This window comes from Podarcis filfolensis (assembly GCF_964270895.1).
Source record: "Podarcis filfolensis genome assembly, chromosome: 3".
Lineage (NCBI taxonomy): Eukaryota > Metazoa > Chordata > Lepidosauria > Squamata > Lacertidae > Podarcis > Podarcis filfolensis.
Window position 1 is genome coordinate 110,023,287 of NC_139606.1, and position 17,731 is coordinate 110,041,017.

At 46.0% G+C, this 17,731-nt stretch overlaps 1 protein-coding gene across 3 annotated transcripts in view; it reads left to right on the forward strand.

The window, feature by feature from the left end:
• The first annotated feature begins 524 nt into the window (after positions 1-524).
• ACYP2 (acylphosphatase 2) overlaps positions 525-17,731 on the forward strand; it is a 65,033-nt gene continuing 47,826 nt past the window's right edge. The window contains exons 1-4 of one of the 3 annotated variants that reach the window (XM_083605691.1): positions 526-750; positions 3,783-3,799; positions 6,833-6,942; positions 8,457-8,797. In XM_083605691.1, the coding sequence (XP_083461817.1) occupies positions 699-750; positions 3,783-3,799; positions 6,833-6,942; positions 8,457-8,565 (288 nt within the window). In that variant the 5' untranslated portion in view covers positions 526-698 and the 3' untranslated portion in view covers positions 8,566-8,797. Of the gene's footprint in view, positions 751-3,782; positions 3,800-6,832; positions 6,943-8,456; positions 8,798-17,731 lie in introns of those variants that run through there. The other 2 variants (XR_014545875.1, XM_083605690.1) reach the window with 2 other exon arrangements.

Below are 17,731 nucleotides of genomic sequence, written 5' to 3' on the forward strand. Positions count from 1 at the left end.
CAGGAGCAGGGACCGAGCAACGGGAGCTCACCCAGTCGCGGGGATTCGAACCGCCGACCTTCTGATCGGCAAGTCCTAGGCTCTGTGGTTTAACCCACAGCGCCACCCGCGTCGCAGAACCTCAGTTGGTTAAGTATTTTTATTTATTTTTATCAAGAAAAATCCCTGCCCCCACCGGGCTACGCCCATGCCTGGGAAATTATTTTATATGCTGGGTACAGGAACGGTTTTCAATGTAGGGGCCGGAAAGGGCACTGCTCTACATCAAGTGGCAGGGAGTTCCAAAGGGCAGGCGCCAGCAACGCTAAGCCAAGCGAGCGGGTTGTTTAGCAGAATGTGGAGCGGGAGTGAACCCATGAGGGGCCCAGCCTGTATCCCTTCCTCCCTCGGCCACATCCCATCCCTCCAGCAGAGAGCTTGGAGAGAAGTCGAAGCCTCTCCCAACTTCCTTTCTCCTCAGAGAGAAAGGGATACCGGTGGCGGCTGCGCTCCCGGACTAGGCGGGCGGTCGCTATCCCGCGAAGCTTGAGCCTCCCGACTTTCCGTCGCGACCTCCGCCAGCTGAGGCTGCTCGAGCCGCTCTCGCGTCTTCTCCTCGGTGCTCTCGGTGCCCTTTCCCCACCGGTGACGCTGCGCGGCGGGGGGGGCGGCGGGTTGGTCTCCGGTGCCGGGTCTGGCGGTTGGACGCTTCCCTCACCATGTCTCGGGTCCTCAAGTCGGTGGATTACGAAGTGTTCGGCCGGGTGCAGGGTGATTATTATTATTATTGTTATTATTAATTATAATAAAGGAGGGGGAGGGGGAGTGTATTCGAATTACCAGGAGAAGAGAGGGGAAAGGGAGAGAGGGCGCATGCGCGAGGTTCCCTCAGGCTGTGGAAGCTTGCCGAGAGGGGGCGCGAGAAAAGGAGCGAATTCGCATGCGCGAGTACCGTCGCCTGAGGCGCATGTGCGGTTACGGGCAACGTTCGGAGTTCCTCCGCGAGCCAGAAGTGGAGCTTCCCCCTCCCCCAGATACGCAGGGACTCCGTTGCGCATGCGCAACATGCAAAGAAAACGTGCAAGGTGTTTGCTTTGGGTATCTTAACACCTACTGATTTCGTTGCTTCGATTGTAAGAATTCACCCCCCCACACACACAGTTTATTTCTTTCTCGTGCTTCCTTTACTGGTTTCAGGAGGAGCATTCCCCCCCCCCCAGCCTAAGACTGCAACTGTTATTATTTTAAATGGCTTATAATAATAATAATAAATTTTATTTATATCCCGCCCTCCCCAGCCGAAGCTGGGCTCAGGGCGGCTAACAACAATCAAAATAATCCAACATTCTAAAAACATGCATTATAAAATTAATTAAAATCAAATTGATGGCAACCATTAAGCAAAATTCTTAAGCAAAACCCTTAATAGGGTTGTTGTTGTTATTGCTGTTAAGGAGAGGAAATGCAAGAACCTCTGCCACAAAGAACCCTTCAGCACGTATTTCGTCAGTGAATAACATTGCACACTGCCTGGTTGGCTAATTTTAAGTGTTGGTGCTGACCTTTAAAGCCCTAAACGGCCTCAGTCCAGTACAGTGGTACCTCGGGATGTGAACGGGATTCGTTCCGGAGCCCCGTTCACATCCTGAATAAAACGTAAGACGCAACTGTGCATGCGCGGGTCGCGTTTTGCCGCTTCCACGCATGCGTGTGACATCATTTTGACCGTCTGTGCAAGTGGCTCCGTTGCTTCCGGGTCGCCGCAGAGCGCAACCCGAAAATACTTATCCTGAAGCGTATTTATCCCGAGGTATGACTGTATAGCTGTATATCTGAAGGAGCGTCTCCACCCCAACGTTCTACCTGGACACTGAGGTCCAGGCGCTAAGGGCCTTCTGGCGGTTCCCTCACTGCAAGAAGCCAAGCTACAGGGAACCAGGCAGAGAGCCTTCTTGGTAGTGGCACCCGCCCTGTGGAATGCCCTCCCACCAGATGTCAAAGAGAAAAACAACTACCAGGCTTTTAGAAGACATCTGACGGCAGCCTTCTTTAGGGAAGCTTTTAATGTTTGATGCATTACTGTATTTTAATATTTTTTTGGATGCCGCCCAGAGTGGCTGGGGAAGCCCAGCCAGATGGGTGGGGTATAAATAATAAATTATTATTATTATTAACATTGGTAATGAATAAGGGAGAAGCAGAGTAACAAAATGGAGCAAGGGGGGGGGAGATTAAAGACATGTAAACAGGAGCTGTTGTGCCTGTAGGTTAAAGACACATTTACTCACAAGCAAATCCTATTTATTTAATGTTATGTTTCTTACATTTAAATTCTGCCTTTCTTCCATCATGGGACCTCCCAAGGTATGTGGTTCACAGGCAGCCTCCCATCCAGGGACAGAACAGATCTGAACCTACGGTACTTTGCTTCAGCAAAGTGGTAGAAATTATACAGTGGGAAGACATGGGAAAAAATATCTTCTGTATATAGGATCCATAGCTAAAAGGTGGCCAGGATAGAGAGAGTGTGACTAGATGTGAAGAGAATCAATAACATAGAAGTTAAGAATGTATGTACAATGACTTTGGATCCACCATGTATAAAACAAATACTGTAACTTTATATTATAAGATGTTGCAACTTCATTGTTAAATTTATTTGCTTACATAATTCAGCTCATACTGTATATATGAGTTGGAAACCCAATCCTAATCAAGTTTACTGTGACACAGTTCATCGCGTTACATTCAACAGTTTCCTGCATTGCAAGTATCCTTAAATTTGCAGCTTTCATCCACAGGTGCTCAACCAAAGTTAATATGGTGTAAGATACAAGGAATGGTAACCAGTTTCATACACTGGGCAAGATACATCTAAAGAGATATTTAATCCCATTGATTTCACTGGGAAACAAAGAATATGCCATTTAAAGTAATGGGTCTGTCTGTTCCCTCCTGCTAATTGGCAGCAGGAAGCAGGATAATCAGGGAGGAGAATGGAAAAAGTGAATGCAACAGCACCAGGTAGTGGACAAAAATAATTGTGGCTGTTATGTTTCCTGCATGGTACTGACTCCATCCTTTTCCCCCAGCTGCAGAAAACAGGCTAGTCAAAAGAAAATCTTTAAACATGACATTTTCTGGTCTCAGTTCAGCTCTTGTTGCATATCACTATTCAATTAGGTTTATTTTATATATCCTGGCTCAATGAGACTTTCAGGGCAGCTGATACACACACACACATACACAAATCACAAATAAAACCACACAAATGCTGACAAAAATAAATTCTATAAGATTCTTGTAAAAACAAACATTTATTTACTTATTTCATTTTAGATTTACATACATGTCGCACAAACAACTTCAGCAAGTAAGCTCATTAATTCTTACCAACCCAGCAAGTAAAATAACCAGCGAACTTTTAAATAATATAAAACAACTGCAACAAAACCTATAAAAGTAGATAAAAATGCCCCCTGCATACAGCTGTGTATCTTCATGAAATTCAGACACATTCATAAAGATCAGTGGCACACAGCTGAGCTTCATGATGGAAACACACACCCATTTCTACAGCAAATCTATATCTCGCTTGCTACATCAGAGGACATAGGAGTTATTCATAATCATCTGATAATTTGCAAATAGTTATATCGAGCACAACAAAAACTTTGTGGCAAACATGCACCACTTACTATCAGTGTTTCTGGCAGCCTGTTTCCTGAACATACTAAAATGTTGCTGTACTAGTTTGAATAAAAACATTTATTTATTTTAATGTTCTTTTTATTCTTTCCTAGGTGTCTGTTTCAGAATGGTAAGACAACATGAACTACATCAATCTTTCATCGCTACTGTATCATATTTCTAAGAATAAAAATAAGGCCTGTGGCCTGTACAGAGACCCCAACAGTCTATAATGCCAAGTTTTCAAAGCTAATCTGAACAGTTAAGTATTGTGTGTCTGTGGTATGTGTTTTAACGGAGATCCTTTTTTATAAAAGGCAGTAGAACCCTGATTTTATGAAAACTAGTTGTATGAACAATGCATTTATGAGCCATCTTACTCAACCAGATGAGAAAAAAGCACCATGGTACCTGTGCATGAACTTTAACTTTGTGGAAAGGTCTCATAGACTTAAAAGTTTTTGCCCCTTGATCTTCCCGTGGCCCATACTCCCAAACATACAGTATGGAAAGATTACGTATGAGCAACACGCCATTTTTCACAGTGACCAAGAAACGCAAGCGAACTGTGCTCACTTTCCAAAGCAAAATAGAGATTGTGGAAAGATTGGAGAAAGGCGAAACAGCAACAGTGTTGGCGGAGGAGTTTGGAATTGGGAAGTCCACGATTTCGCAACTCAAGAAAAACAAAGACACCCTCCTGCATTTTGTCTCAACAATGGGTAGCGAAAATGGCAAAAAGAAGCGGAAGACGATGAAATGCGCAAAGAACTCAACGTTGGAAGATGCTCTCTATGCTTGGTTTTCCCACATGAGAAATATTGGTGAGCCAGTCTCAGGCCCACTTCTATGTGAAAAGGCCTTAGAAATGAACAGGAAATTGAACGGCAACCCTGACTTCAAGGCTAGCTCAGGATGGCTGGCGCGGTTCAAGTCTCGCCACGGGATTCACCATCTCGGTGTTCATCATGAGAAGCTTTCTGCTGATCAGCCAGCCACTCAATGCCTCAAAAAAGAATTTACAGATTTCAAAACAGAGGAGGACTCTGACGCCGAGAGCATTTACAACACTGTTGTCGTTCCTGGACCCTCACATTCGGAAGCTTACAATGCATTAGAAATAGCTCTGCAGTGGCTAGAAGATCAAGAAGAGAGTGATGTGGTACAGCTCCTGTTTTTGAAAAGCCTTAGAGATTTGGCTGCAAAGAAGATAGCGAATTCTCTCAAACAAAAATAAGACCTGAACTTTTGGCAGCAAGAAAAGACAATAATAAAAACTTGATTCTTGACATAGTCCAATGATCTGTTGCTGTTGATAATGCACTGTATGACTGAAAAATAAATCAATAAGCATTTCAGTTTGTCTTTCTCACTCAAAGCACTGTAGCTGCTGTAATGCTCAAAAGCACAGTTTTCTGAACTTTATTTTATGAACTCCTATCTCCTCAATTAGTTCATAAAATCAGGTTCTACTGTAAATGCTGTAAATGTGGACACATGTTCCTGTTAAAATACAGTGCCCTTGAAAACTAGACAAGGCTCTATTCCTCTATTGCCTCTGTTCAAAGCTTGTGGAGGGTCTCTCTCTGGGCCAGAGGTCCATCTGATGATTTTAAGTGGTGTTACTGAGAGCTTGTAAATAGCTTGATTATTTCTTTGGAAAATGTTAGCCTTTGAGTCTTGGTCTGAGCAAATGATTTTATTTATATGCTGGTGTTGGAAATGAAAGTAGAGCTCCAGAGATTTGCAAGTGATTTAAGAAATGGACCTTAATGGTTTAATTTCTTTCTTAATAGCTGGGCTCTTTGCAGCTAAGATCCCACCCATTCTCTTTTGCCACTTTTGGACATCTGGGGGTGGGGGAGCTTTGGAAACCAAATGATACATGCTTTCAAGATGGGAAGTCAGAAACCATATACAACTGAGCTAACGTTAATTCAGTTTTCTCTTTTTAGTAGATTCCAATGAACTATGCAACATGTTCTGTGTGCCCAAAGCAAGTTAATAACTCTTCAGATACTAATGAGCTTTGTTCTGGCACATGCAGCACCTTCTCCTTCTCTGTGTCCCGCTATCAAACCCAGAAGTCTTCAATTAACCATAGTTTCCAGTTTTGTCCAAACTAGGAAACTGTGGCGAGCAAGTTTGGAACAAGCCAAGTTCTTACACCAATTTCAAATCACAGTTAGATTCTGGTTTGTTCTGAACTTGGTAACCGTGGTTTCCCAGTTTGAACACTAACAGTGAATGAAAGTTAAATGAAGACTTTCTGCCTTATTGCAGCATGCAACTTGTCTTTTTTTCCTTAGTAGTCCAACTTTGTCCTTTTAAACTTAAGATGCCTTGCAAATTATGTTAACAGGAACATAATAGAAGTGCAAGCAGTGTCCTGTAAAAGCATGCAAAATTATATTTTTAAACAGCAGTGGGAGAATGTAACCTCAAATTCACTCTTCCAAGAAATGCCCCATCATAAAGTTCTAACTGCAGTTGTTAAGCACCCATGTCAACACTTGGATGATCTTACACAGACATAGGCAAACTCGGCCCTCCAGATGTTTTGGGACTACAACTCCCATCATCCCTAGCTAACAGGACCAGTGGTCAGGGATGATGGGAGTTGTAGTCCCAAAAAATATCTGGAGGCCCAAGTTTGCCTGGGCCTGATCTTACATCTGTGTTTAATAAGCCAGATATGAAGCAGCCTTTTGGTTTTGTACACAACTCCTTTGTGTCTTTCTTTTTTGCACGCCTGGATGCAAAGCAAAGATTGCTAACTCACCATAGTTTCCTGTTTTGCTGAACCAGGAAACTATGGTGGGCAGTTTCTACACAAGCCAGGATCCTAAATCATCATTTATAAAGGTGGTTTTTTAATCATGGCTCGTTTCACAGCCAGTAACCATAATTTCTTGGTTTGGATGAAACAGGAAACTCTTGAGACTTCCACACGGCATTCAGACATTCTGCAAAGCGAGATACGACTTTTGTGGGCTGCAACTCCATGTCTGTTGGTCCTCTTGAATCCTTAGGAAAGAAATTGTGCAGAAAGAAATGTGATGTTTTAAGGCTGAGCTGCATTATATGATTTCAGATACTGCATAAAATCTGTGTATCTTCTTCTTTCCACCCCCCTCCCATTTACCCGCAACCCTCTTACCAGTATACAGAAGATAAAGCTAGGAAAATGGGAGTAGTTGGCTGGGTTAAAAATACCAGACAAGGGACGGTTACTGGCCAGGTACAGGGTCCAGAAGATAAAGTACAGGAGATGTAAGTACAGCGTTTCCTGAAACGTGTGCTGTGCTGGCTTCACTAACTTGCAGGATTGGTTAAAACGCTTCTGCCGATTAACAAAATGGTTTGGGGAAATGATATTGAAGCTCTAAACTGGACTTCCTCCAGGTCTTAAATGAAACAATTTGCTCACTTGGACTTATATTCAACCTTGCGTTAAGTAAGTAGTTTGGTCAAGCCAAGGATGTCTGTTAGCACGGTGGAGCTCCCCCAGTCCATGGCACCCCCTGTATCTGCTCTGGGGATCCTCTCAACCCTCTGGATCAGATTTGGGGATGGCGAGAAGAGGGAGAATGTTCCCATTGTGCTAGTGGTAATCTGCACACATGAAACTATTACGTTGGATACTGCCCTAGATGTGTAAATTACAGAGATTGGCTCTGTTGTCACTTCCAGATGACCAGCTTATTAAGCATTCACCCTAATTCATTTGCACGAAGTGTGTAGAGGAAATTAGACAATATTGGCTGTTTATCGAGCATTCATTCTGATGTGTTTCTTGGGGAGGTTTTCCAGCATTGCGTCAAATAATTATCACCCCATACTTTTCAGTGCATTTCCCTGTCATACTTCTTATTGCAAATGTCTGATTTGATTTGATTTGATTATTTATCACATTTATATACCACTTTTATCTTCCAAAAATCTCAGGGCAGTGCACATGATTCTCTTCCCCATTTCATCCTCACAAAAACCCTGTGAGGTAGCTTAGGCTAGGAGATAATGACTGGGTCATTTGCTTCATGGCTGAGTGGGGATTTGAACCCTGCTCGCCCAGTGTTGTGCAAGAGCTCCATGTCTGCTTTAATTGTACCACCTGGATTTGCTGGCATATGACTGAATCCCGCCTGAAAATAGCAATGGCTTACAAACGCCCAAGGACAGAACAGTCTCTCGCCAAATGGTTTCCTATTAAGGGAACCAGCAAAATTGCTGCAGCTGTGGCTTCCGTTTATGGAGGTGACATGTGACTTCTGAGGACACCCACCTCCCTAAACAATCTGAAGTCTGCCCAAGCCCTGCAGAAGGAGGGGCTGTTCATAGAAGACCACCTTAGGGCTTCCATTTGCTAGCCACTGTTAAGGATTCCTATTAAGAGTCCTCCTTCCTTTGATATATGGGACGCGGGTGGCGCTGTGGGTTAAACCACATAGCCTAGAACTTGCCAATCAGAAGGTCGGTGGTTCGAATCCCGCGACGGGGTGAGCTCCCGTTGCTCGGTCCCTGCTCCTGCCAACCTAGCAGTTTGAAAGCACGTCAAAGTGCAAGTACATAAATAGGTACCGCTCCGGCGGGAAGGTAAACGGCATTTCCATGCACTGCTCTGGTTCGCCAGAAGCGCCTTAGTCATGCTGGCCACATGACCTGGAAGCTGTACCCCGGCTCCCTTGGCCAATAAAGCGAGATGAGCGCCGCAACCCCAGAGTCGGTCACGACTGGACCTAATGGTCAGGGGTCTCTTTACCTTTACATTTTCCTTTGTTATATAGCTGTTTCCAGCTTTCTAAAGCGCAGGAGATAGGGATCTGTGGACAACCAGCCCATGTCTCTTGGCCCCAAGCAAAGGATGGCATTCAAGGTGGAGTTGGGGTCCGCTGAGATCCCTTTTGGTTTGGGAGCTTGCTGATGACATCGTAGGCAAGCACATGTGATCTTTGATGAGAAGCTTGGATGCAGTCAGCTCCACACACACCCATTTGGCCATACATCATCAGTAGCCCCAGCCGTGCCTATGGGTCAAGCCTAAGCTATAGGAGTCAGAAGGAACAATGTGCGGAGCTTTTTCATTGGAAAATATTGGAAAGCTGTTTGAAGAATGAACTGAATCTGCACCATAGGGAGAGCAGGGGTTCCATAGAGTTCTGAATTCCATAGAGTTGTTTTCGCAAATAGCCTGATGCTTTCCAGATATTTAGACTGCAACTCCCATCAACCGAGATACACATCTGTGTGATTATTTTGCATGATTTGTCCTGCTGTTTTTACTATGGATCATTGTTTACTTTGGTTGTGATAATTAATCTAGTGGGTCAAGGAACTGTGCTTGGCACAGAAGCTCCAGCCCCGAACACTGACAATTGTATTCACACACCCCTCTGACCTCATTCCTCAGCTGCTGCTCACACTTTTGAACAAATCATCAAAAAATGAGGGATAGAAACTTGGTGGGTTTTTATTAAGTTGCACCCCAAACCATATTCTGAATTTCTGCACATTCGTGGCACACATGCATTCATTATATAGCAGGCATAGTCAATATGGTGCCCTCAAGAGAATATTTGACTCCAACTCCCATCATCCACAGCCAGCATGGCCAGTGTTCAGGAGTGGTGGGAGTTGTAGTCCAACAACCTCAAGATGGCTCCATATTGGCTATCCCCAGAGAAAATCCTGGATGTCCTGGGATAGATCCTGAATTACTTGAGCAGTCCTGCTGGGAGGTGAGGGTGGAGTCCCTTTTGTTGCAGGTTCCTCTTATAACGGTGTAAAAACAGAACTCCAAACGTGGCCAGGTGCCAAGACAAAAAGGGTGAGGGCAGAGGGTGGAGACTTGTTAGTCTAGTACTTGGAAGGAAGAAGACGAGAGTACTGAGTACTGCTGGGGAAACAGAATGCAATAAATCAAAGGCATTCTAATTCTGTTGTGTAAGGCTGATTAGAGGCAATTAGTTTGGTAGAAATGCTGTATTTCTGCCAAGATTGCTGATCGTTTCGCATAATACGTGATGGGGCCGTTAATTTATGTGTTGTTTTGACTTCAAGATAGGAATGTCATAATATTTTTTTGGTCTGGGGACGCAGATATAGAGCCAGGTATACGGTGCTTTAAAAAAGGTGGCGGAGCAGCTTTTAAGCTGATTGCATGGGGGAAGTGGAGAGGAGCTGATTCAGAACAAATCATCAGGGTGAGGGGGGAAATATTTATGATTGTTCAGGTGTGGGTGAGGTAGAACTAGACACTTAGAGGGCAGGCGCACACAGCAGCAATTCGGAGAGCCAAAGCTCTGTAGGGTAAAATACATGTATCAAACACATTTGGAGAAAGGCCCTATTTATGTGTTGATGCTCAAATGCTTGAAACTTCCAAGCCAAGATGCGTGAGTTGGAGGGTTGGGTCTTAAGAGAAGTCATAGATACAGTGGGCATAAAGGAAACTTGGTGGATTGGAGAGAACCAGTAGGACACGGTTATCTCTGAATATAAACTGCATAGGAAGGGACAGAGAAGGGCATTCTGGAGGTGGTGTTGCTCTGTATGTCAAAGAGGAAGTTTGAAACCCCACAGAATCGCTGTGGGTGGTGATACCAGGATCCAAGAATAATTGAGCACTGGAGGAGGCATGTTGTCCTGGCTGAAACGCTCAGGGTCACCTCGAGATGGAGAATGAAAACGAAGAAGCATCCTAAAGAGGAAATGCTGGAGTAATGGTTGAACTTCAGTTCCCCTCAGCAACCCTGGACTTATAAGTGGCACCCAGGAGCTGATGCAAGCTGTAGGTGTTGTTAAACTGATATTGAGCACAGCGCTATCTGATTTAACAGATATGTATAAAATCGTAACTGTAGAGTTGGAAGGGACCCTAAGGGTCATCTAGTTCAACCCTCTGCAATGTAAATGGACAGTTGCTGAGAAAATGCGAGAATGTTGATCTAACAAAAATACGTACCTTGTCTCAAAGATCACTCTCTGAGGACTGGAAAGTGGGCAGTGTAACAGCAATTTTTGAAAAGGGATTTTGGGGGATCCAGGAACTTACGGTTTGTTTAGCGTAACACCTGTTTTAGAAAAACTGATGGGAAGTATTATCAAACATAAAATTAGAAAGCTTATGGATAAACAAGTCTTGCTGAAGCTGAGCTAGCATAGCTTCTCCAAGGACCTAACTTTCTGAGCTCTAGGTGGAGCTGTTTGATGGGTAATGGTAACATGCACCACACTTCTCCTTGATGTTCACCTATTTTTAGCTGCCTCCTGAGACAATCTCTTCTTTCCCTGCAACATGGGATCTTTCCTCCTACTGCGTCTTAATAGTCCCTGTGTTGCCAATCAAAAAGGGCCATTACTCAGTGGTGGAGCATCCGCTTTGCTTGCAGGAGTTCCCAGTTTCAATCTCCGGGTAAAAAAGTGGTAAAGGTAAAGGACCCCTGGACGGTTAAGTCCAGTCAAAGGTGACTATGGGGTTGCTGCGCTCATCTCGCTTTCAGGCTGAGGGAGCTGGTATTTGTCCACAGACAGCTTTCCGAGTCATGTGGCCAGCATGACTAAACAATGGAACACTGTGACAGGAACCAGAGCGCACGGAAACACCGTTTACCTTCCCGCCACAGTGGTACCTATTTATCTACTTGCACTGGTATGCTTTTGAAATGCTAGGTTGGCAGGAGCTGGGGCAGGGCAAGGGGAGCTCACCCCGTCGTGGGGATTCGAACTGCCGACCTCCTGATGGGCAAGCCCAAGAGGCTCAGTGGTTTAGACCACAGCGCCACCCGCGTCCCCTTATCTCCAGGTGGGAGTAGGAGAGAACCCGGCCTCAAATCCTGGAGAAGCTCTGCCACTCAGTGTAGACAGTACTGAGCTAGTTGGACCAATGGTCTGACCAAGCAGCTTCCTAAGAGAATCAGCAGTTATTAGTGCCCCTTTTATTTTCATTGATTATGGGGAGATAATCATGGTAAATACATCACCAAAGCAGAATGCTGTCACTAGCAATACAATGTGCACTTTTCTGCTCCTCCTTTTTCTTAGGGGTAGGGCATTTCAGAAGGGATGTCCTTTATAGAGCAAGGAGAAGATACTGGACTCTTGCATCCCCAAAATGCCACCTGTTTCATGTCCTTTATTATTGCTATTTTTTAGGAGCGCACGTCAAGCCAGCACACAGAAAGACACGGCAGTTCTTTAAAGCATAGCCCACATTAATGCATCCAAATGCCAATGGCTTGTCCTTAGAAAAGGGGTGAGGAAATGTCTCCGTCCCGAGGGCCACATTCTCTTATGGGCAACATTCCGAGAGCCAAATGCCCTTGAGGGCCAGGGGCAAAAGTGGGTGGGGCATTGAATGCGAACTTCACTTTGGTACAGTAGGTTTGTTTTGACACCCACCCATCCTTCTCTGTCCTCCATCCAGGGAAGCAAGAGGCATGATATGAGCTCAAGGATACATTCCAGCCCGGCAAAAGTACTCAAGGAGGATGCAAAGCAGGGATGGGGAAGGGACATAGCTGTCAACCGTCCCTTATTTGGCGGGAAACTCCCTTATCCCAGCGCCGTGTCCTGCTGCTGTCCCTTATTGATGATGTCCCTTAAATTTCCCAGGTTTCAAAGGAAGCAGTTCCTCTCCCTCCCTCCCTGCCGACCAGGGAGGAGGGAGGCTCCAAATGTGTTGCTTGGCTGCGTTGCTCACCCAATAAAGAGTCTAAGAACAACTGGGGGTGGAGCTTGCATGCCTTGTGCCGATCAAATCGGCCGCATTGCCTGGGGACTCGCCTTTGCTCAGCGCTTCCCATCAGAGAGGTGACGGTGGTTTTCCTTGCTGCATCCCCTTTGCTGGGTTGCTGCGCTGTGGGAACCACTGCTTGAGGCTTCGTTTGGCTGCTGGCTGGGCTTTCTGCCTTTGGCTCGGAGGGGCTCAGAAGTTGAACCTCCCTGTGCTCTGAAAATCCCTTATTTTGGCTGCTGATCCCTTATTTTCGAGGCTGCTGGTCCCTTATTTTCAAATCTGTAAGTTGACAGCTATGGGAAGGGGTATGGCTCCGGAGCGTGTGTGGCCTGGGGAGATTCCCTGTTTGGTCCCCAGGCCTGAGGTTCCCCATCCGTATCCACAGTTCCCCAAAGGCTAAACTGAACAAGCCCATCTGCAGTGAATGTTGAAAAGGTCATGGCTGCAGGTGGAACCATCAGTAGGGCCTGTCCAGCAGATCTCAAGGCATAGCTTGGCAAATAGTGGAAGAGGTGCTTGTGACGTTAACATATGAGAGTGCTAGAGGTGAATTAGTTAAACGAGTTACCCAATCAGAACCCAGGGGGGTGGAGTCAGAGGGATTATAAAGCCAGCTCTGGGAGGGGCAAAAGGGGAGTTTGTTGGGTGGTTGGTTGGAGTGGGAGTGAATTGGGATAGAGTCTGTGGGTAGGTTGAGTTAAAGGTAAAGGGACCCCTGACCATTAGGTCCAGTCGTGACTGACTCTGGGGTTGCGACGCTCATCTCGCTTTATTGGCCGAGGGAGCCGGCATACAGCTTCCAGGTCATGTGGCCAGCATGACAAAGCCGCTTCTAGCGAACCAGAAGAGCGCGTGGAAACGCCGTTTACCTTCCCGCCGGAGCGGTACCTATTTATCTACTTGCACTTTGACGTGCTTTCGAACTGCTAGGTGGGCAGGGGCAGGGACCGAGCAACGGGAGCTCACCCCTTCTGATCGGCAAGTCCTAGGCTCTGTGGTTTAACCCACAGCACCACCCGCGTCCTGCGGTTGAGTTAGTGTAGTGAAATAAGCTGAGTCAGGAACAGTTACGGGCTAGGAAGACGAGTAAATATCTGAGAGGTGGTTTAATGAGTGAGAGCAGGTAATGGAAGTTATAGGTCTGGATAGGCACCCCATGATTGTAATTGACCGATACCGTTTATGAAACCACACGCTTGTTAAACTGCAATAAATAAACAAAAGTTTATGTTCCAATTTAACCCTGACTGGACTCAGTATTGTCCCAGGTAGGGCCTGGGTGGTGACAGTGAGAAATAAAGTGGTGGCACAGCGATCAGTAGATGGTGAAACGTCCGGGGACCCTGTGTGATCGCCACAGTGCTTACTTATATATACCCTCATTCTCTTTGAGCTCAGCCCTCACACAGGGAGGCAGAGAGAGATGCTCAGCTGCTGGTAGGCACCAGCCATCAAAGTCGTTGAACGATCGTTCTCTGTTTCACAATGTCAGTGCATCTGGCTGTTAAACCAGAAGGTTGGTGGTTCAAGCCCACCCAAGGATGGCTGTGAGCAGGATTCCTGCATTGCAAGGGGTTGGACTAGATGACCCTGGGTCCTTTCCAACTCTACAGTTCTATGATTCTGTGATCCTCTCCAAGGTATTAGAGCTCACTAAGGAAACCTCTTTAGCTATTAGACTATGAGACATCCCTTGTTTTAAAAGTCAGTTCAAGTGCTTTGCAGTCTTGGGTCCCCGGACACTGAAGGACTACAACTCCCATTATCCTTGACTATTGGCTAGACTGGTTAAGGATGATGGGGTTTGTAGTCCAACAACAGCTAGGGACCTGTGGTTGACGAAACCGATTTTATCATTGTTCATTTAACTGCTTCAAAATATTTCAGGGCAAAAACTGAGAAGACTCCTGTTTGGTTGATTTTTGCTTTTTGTTTTGGAGAGGCACAAATGGTGAGGCGTTCTTAGCTGTGTTTTTTGATCTGTAGTCCAAAAATGAAGCTGTTCCAATTGTTGCTATAGTAACCTGCCATGATACGACAGGCCTTCCTTTTTTGGTGCGGAGCTTGTTCCACGTTTACGTTGCAGCATAATTCTCATTTCCAGAGCCGGAGGTAGGAAGCTTGCTGGAGGTGGAGGTAAATTTATTTTCCAGAGCAAGGACAAAATGTAAATTTAGAAGCGATTGAAAAAGGCTGTTCTTTGTTCCTGCCAGAGGCTATAAGTAGCAACCGTGTTCCTAAAGGGTATCATGCCTGATGGAAAATTTGACGAGAGAGCTGGCAATTGATGAATATTGCCCCTCACTGAATTAACACCATTGGGATTTTCAATAATAATTCCAACAGGGTTGCAAACTGACCAGGAAAGAAATGGCCTGGCCTGTGCTTTGTCTGCACTCTCTTAGTACCTTGGTCTGAAAAAGCAGGTGAAGCATGCATGCAGAAAAGCATCACTACCTTCTAAAGCAGACCTTTGTTGGCAACAAAGGTCCGTATGGTTAAAGCTGTGGTTTTCCCAGTAGTGATGTATGGAAGTGAGAGCTGGACCATAAAGAGGGCTGGTCGCCGAAGAATTGATGCTTGGTGTTGGAGGAGACTCTTGAGAGTCCCATGGACTGCAAGAAGATCAAACCTCTCCATTCTTCAGGAAATCTGCCCTGAGTGGTCACTGGAGGGACAGATCATGAAGCTGAGGCTCCAGGACTTTAGCCACCTCATGAGAAGAGATGACTGCCTGGAAAAGACCCTGATGTTGGGAAAGATTGAGGGCACAAGGAGAAGGGGACGACAGAGGACGAGATAGTTGGACAGTGTTCTCGAAGCTACCAGCATGAGTTTGACCAAACTGCGGGAGGCAGTGGAAGACAGGAGTGCCTGGTGTGCTCTGGTCCATGGGGTCACAAAGAGTCGGACACGACTAAACAACAACAACAACCTTCTAAAGCAGGCTTCCTCAACCGCGACCCTCCACATGTTTTGAGACTACAATTCCCATCATCCCTGACCACTGGTCCTGCTAGCTAGGGACCATGGGAGTTGTAGGCCAAAAACATATGGAGGGCCGAGGTTGAGGAAGCCTGTTCTAAAGTCTGTGGAGCAAGCTGCTGCTAAAGGTACAGGAACAGCATCCAGGAAAAAAAAGTTGGCAATGCTAGATTTCTGTTTTGGTCATGTCCCACTGTACCAGAGCCTTGGAAAGAGGAGGCTTGAAGCTTAAGAAACCAAACCAGCTGCTGAATGTCTGTCCAGCTACTGTGCCTTTAATAGCAACTTGATCCGCAGATACGGGAAAGTTACGATGCTTATCTGCAAGCCATGACAAGGTTCACCTGGTGATTGATTAAGCCACCGTTAAAGACAGAAGAGAATATTCAAGCTTGGTCAGACTATAGACCTATCTCATCAAGCATTCGGTGTCCAGTTGTGGCCAACCAGATGTTTTGTGGGAAATCATCTGCTGACAAGGCCACAGGCATGCCCTTCCATCAGTTGCCCCATCAGTGAGGCGGAAAAGCACCCACTTCAACCACCAGTGCTGCACTCCCACAGAGAAACTGGGAGGCTTGGTGTTCAATCCTGACATCCATTGAAATATGCATGTGTTGAAGGGGCTGTGTTCAATGTGGGAGATACAGAGGCAGTGCACCATGGGCAAGAAGACTTATGCACTGTGTATTCGAGGGGGGAATATATACGGAGACTTTATGTGGGCGCCATAGGAGATACTGGCAGGCACACTGGCACCAGTGGGCACCACGTTGACAACCTGTTGCCCCAAGGCAACCAAGCAGTGTGTAAGGATGTCTTGCTCTGAATCTACTGTTCAGCCATTCCATCGGCTGATTCCAAATTCCAGTAATTTGATGCAGCAAACGTTCTGGTCGATGCTTATCCTTACTGCTTCATATGTTGCTTGAGTTGAACTGACTACTGATCTGTTTCCAGGTTCAGTTCAAGGACCCTGAAAGCCCTGAATGGATTTGGATCAGGCTATCCAAATGACTGGGGATGTGGGTGGCGCTGTAGGTTAAACCACAGAGCCTAGGACTTGCTGATCAGAAGGTTGGCGGTTCGAATCCCCACGACGGGGTGAGCTCCCGTTGCTCGGTCCCTGCTCCTGCCAACCTAGCAGTTCGAAAGCACAAAGTGCAAATAGATAAATAGGTACCGCTCCAGCGGGAAGGTAAACGGCATATCCGTGTGCTGCTGTGGTTCGCCAGAAGCGGCTTAGTCATGCTGGCCACATGACCCGGAAGCAGTACGCCGGCTCCCTCGGCCAGTAAAGCGAGATGAGCACCGCAACCCCAGAGTCGGCCATGACTGGACCTAATGGTCAGGGGTCCCTTTACCTTTACCTTATCTAAATGACCGTCTCCTTCCCTATGATCCTATGCACCCTTGTAAGATCTGCTGGGAAAGCACTGTTACGTGTCCTGAGGACTGTAAATGACATTAGAATGCAAGAAGAAATTGGATGAATGGTGGAGGTTTTCCGGGAGTTTTTTTAAAAGAAAATTGCAAGTGTGGTTTGGATCAGGACCTTTGCCCCTGCAGTGCCCTCCTCCCACAGTGGCTGCATGCTCTTAACCCAGGCATAGGCAAACTCCGGCCCTCCAGATGTTTGGGACTACAATTCCCATCACCCCTAGCTAACAGGACCAGTGGTCAGGGATGATGGGAATTGTAGTCCCAAACATCTGGGAGGGGCCGGAGTTTGCCTATGCCTGCCTTAACCTGTACAGTGCAGGAAAGCAAAGCTGACAATTTTGAGTTCCTCTCCAGAGTTTCATACAAACCGGCATCCACACACCCAGTTTCTTTTAGAATTTTTGCAAGCCCTGGTTGATGATGTGCCTTGCTTTCAGAAGGGCCTAGGTCAGCTATCCCCAGGTGCCCTCCAGGTGTTTTGGACTACATATCCCATCAACTCAAGCTGTGTTAGGGTTGATGGGAGTTATGGTGCAAAACATTTGGAGGGTACCAAGTTGGGAAGGCTTCCATAGGTTCACCAGTCCCCAGAATCTCTTGCATCAAGCAGCGATCAATGATGAAAGACTTCTTCCTGAGACTGACCCGTAAAGAGCTGCTACCAGCCAGAGTAGACAATGCTAGGCTAGATGGACAAATAGTACCCCCAGGCAAAAGTCATCTTTCGATGTTCCCATTTTCTTAAACTTTGTCTGATATTGTTTGCACCCAATTTGAAGGCCTGTGTACCCATTTTAAATGCTGGCAATTAAAGTAATCAACATATATTAGCGATTCTCTCCAAATTCATGGAAACCAAATTCCCACGGAGCTGCTGTCCCTCATTTGTATGAATGT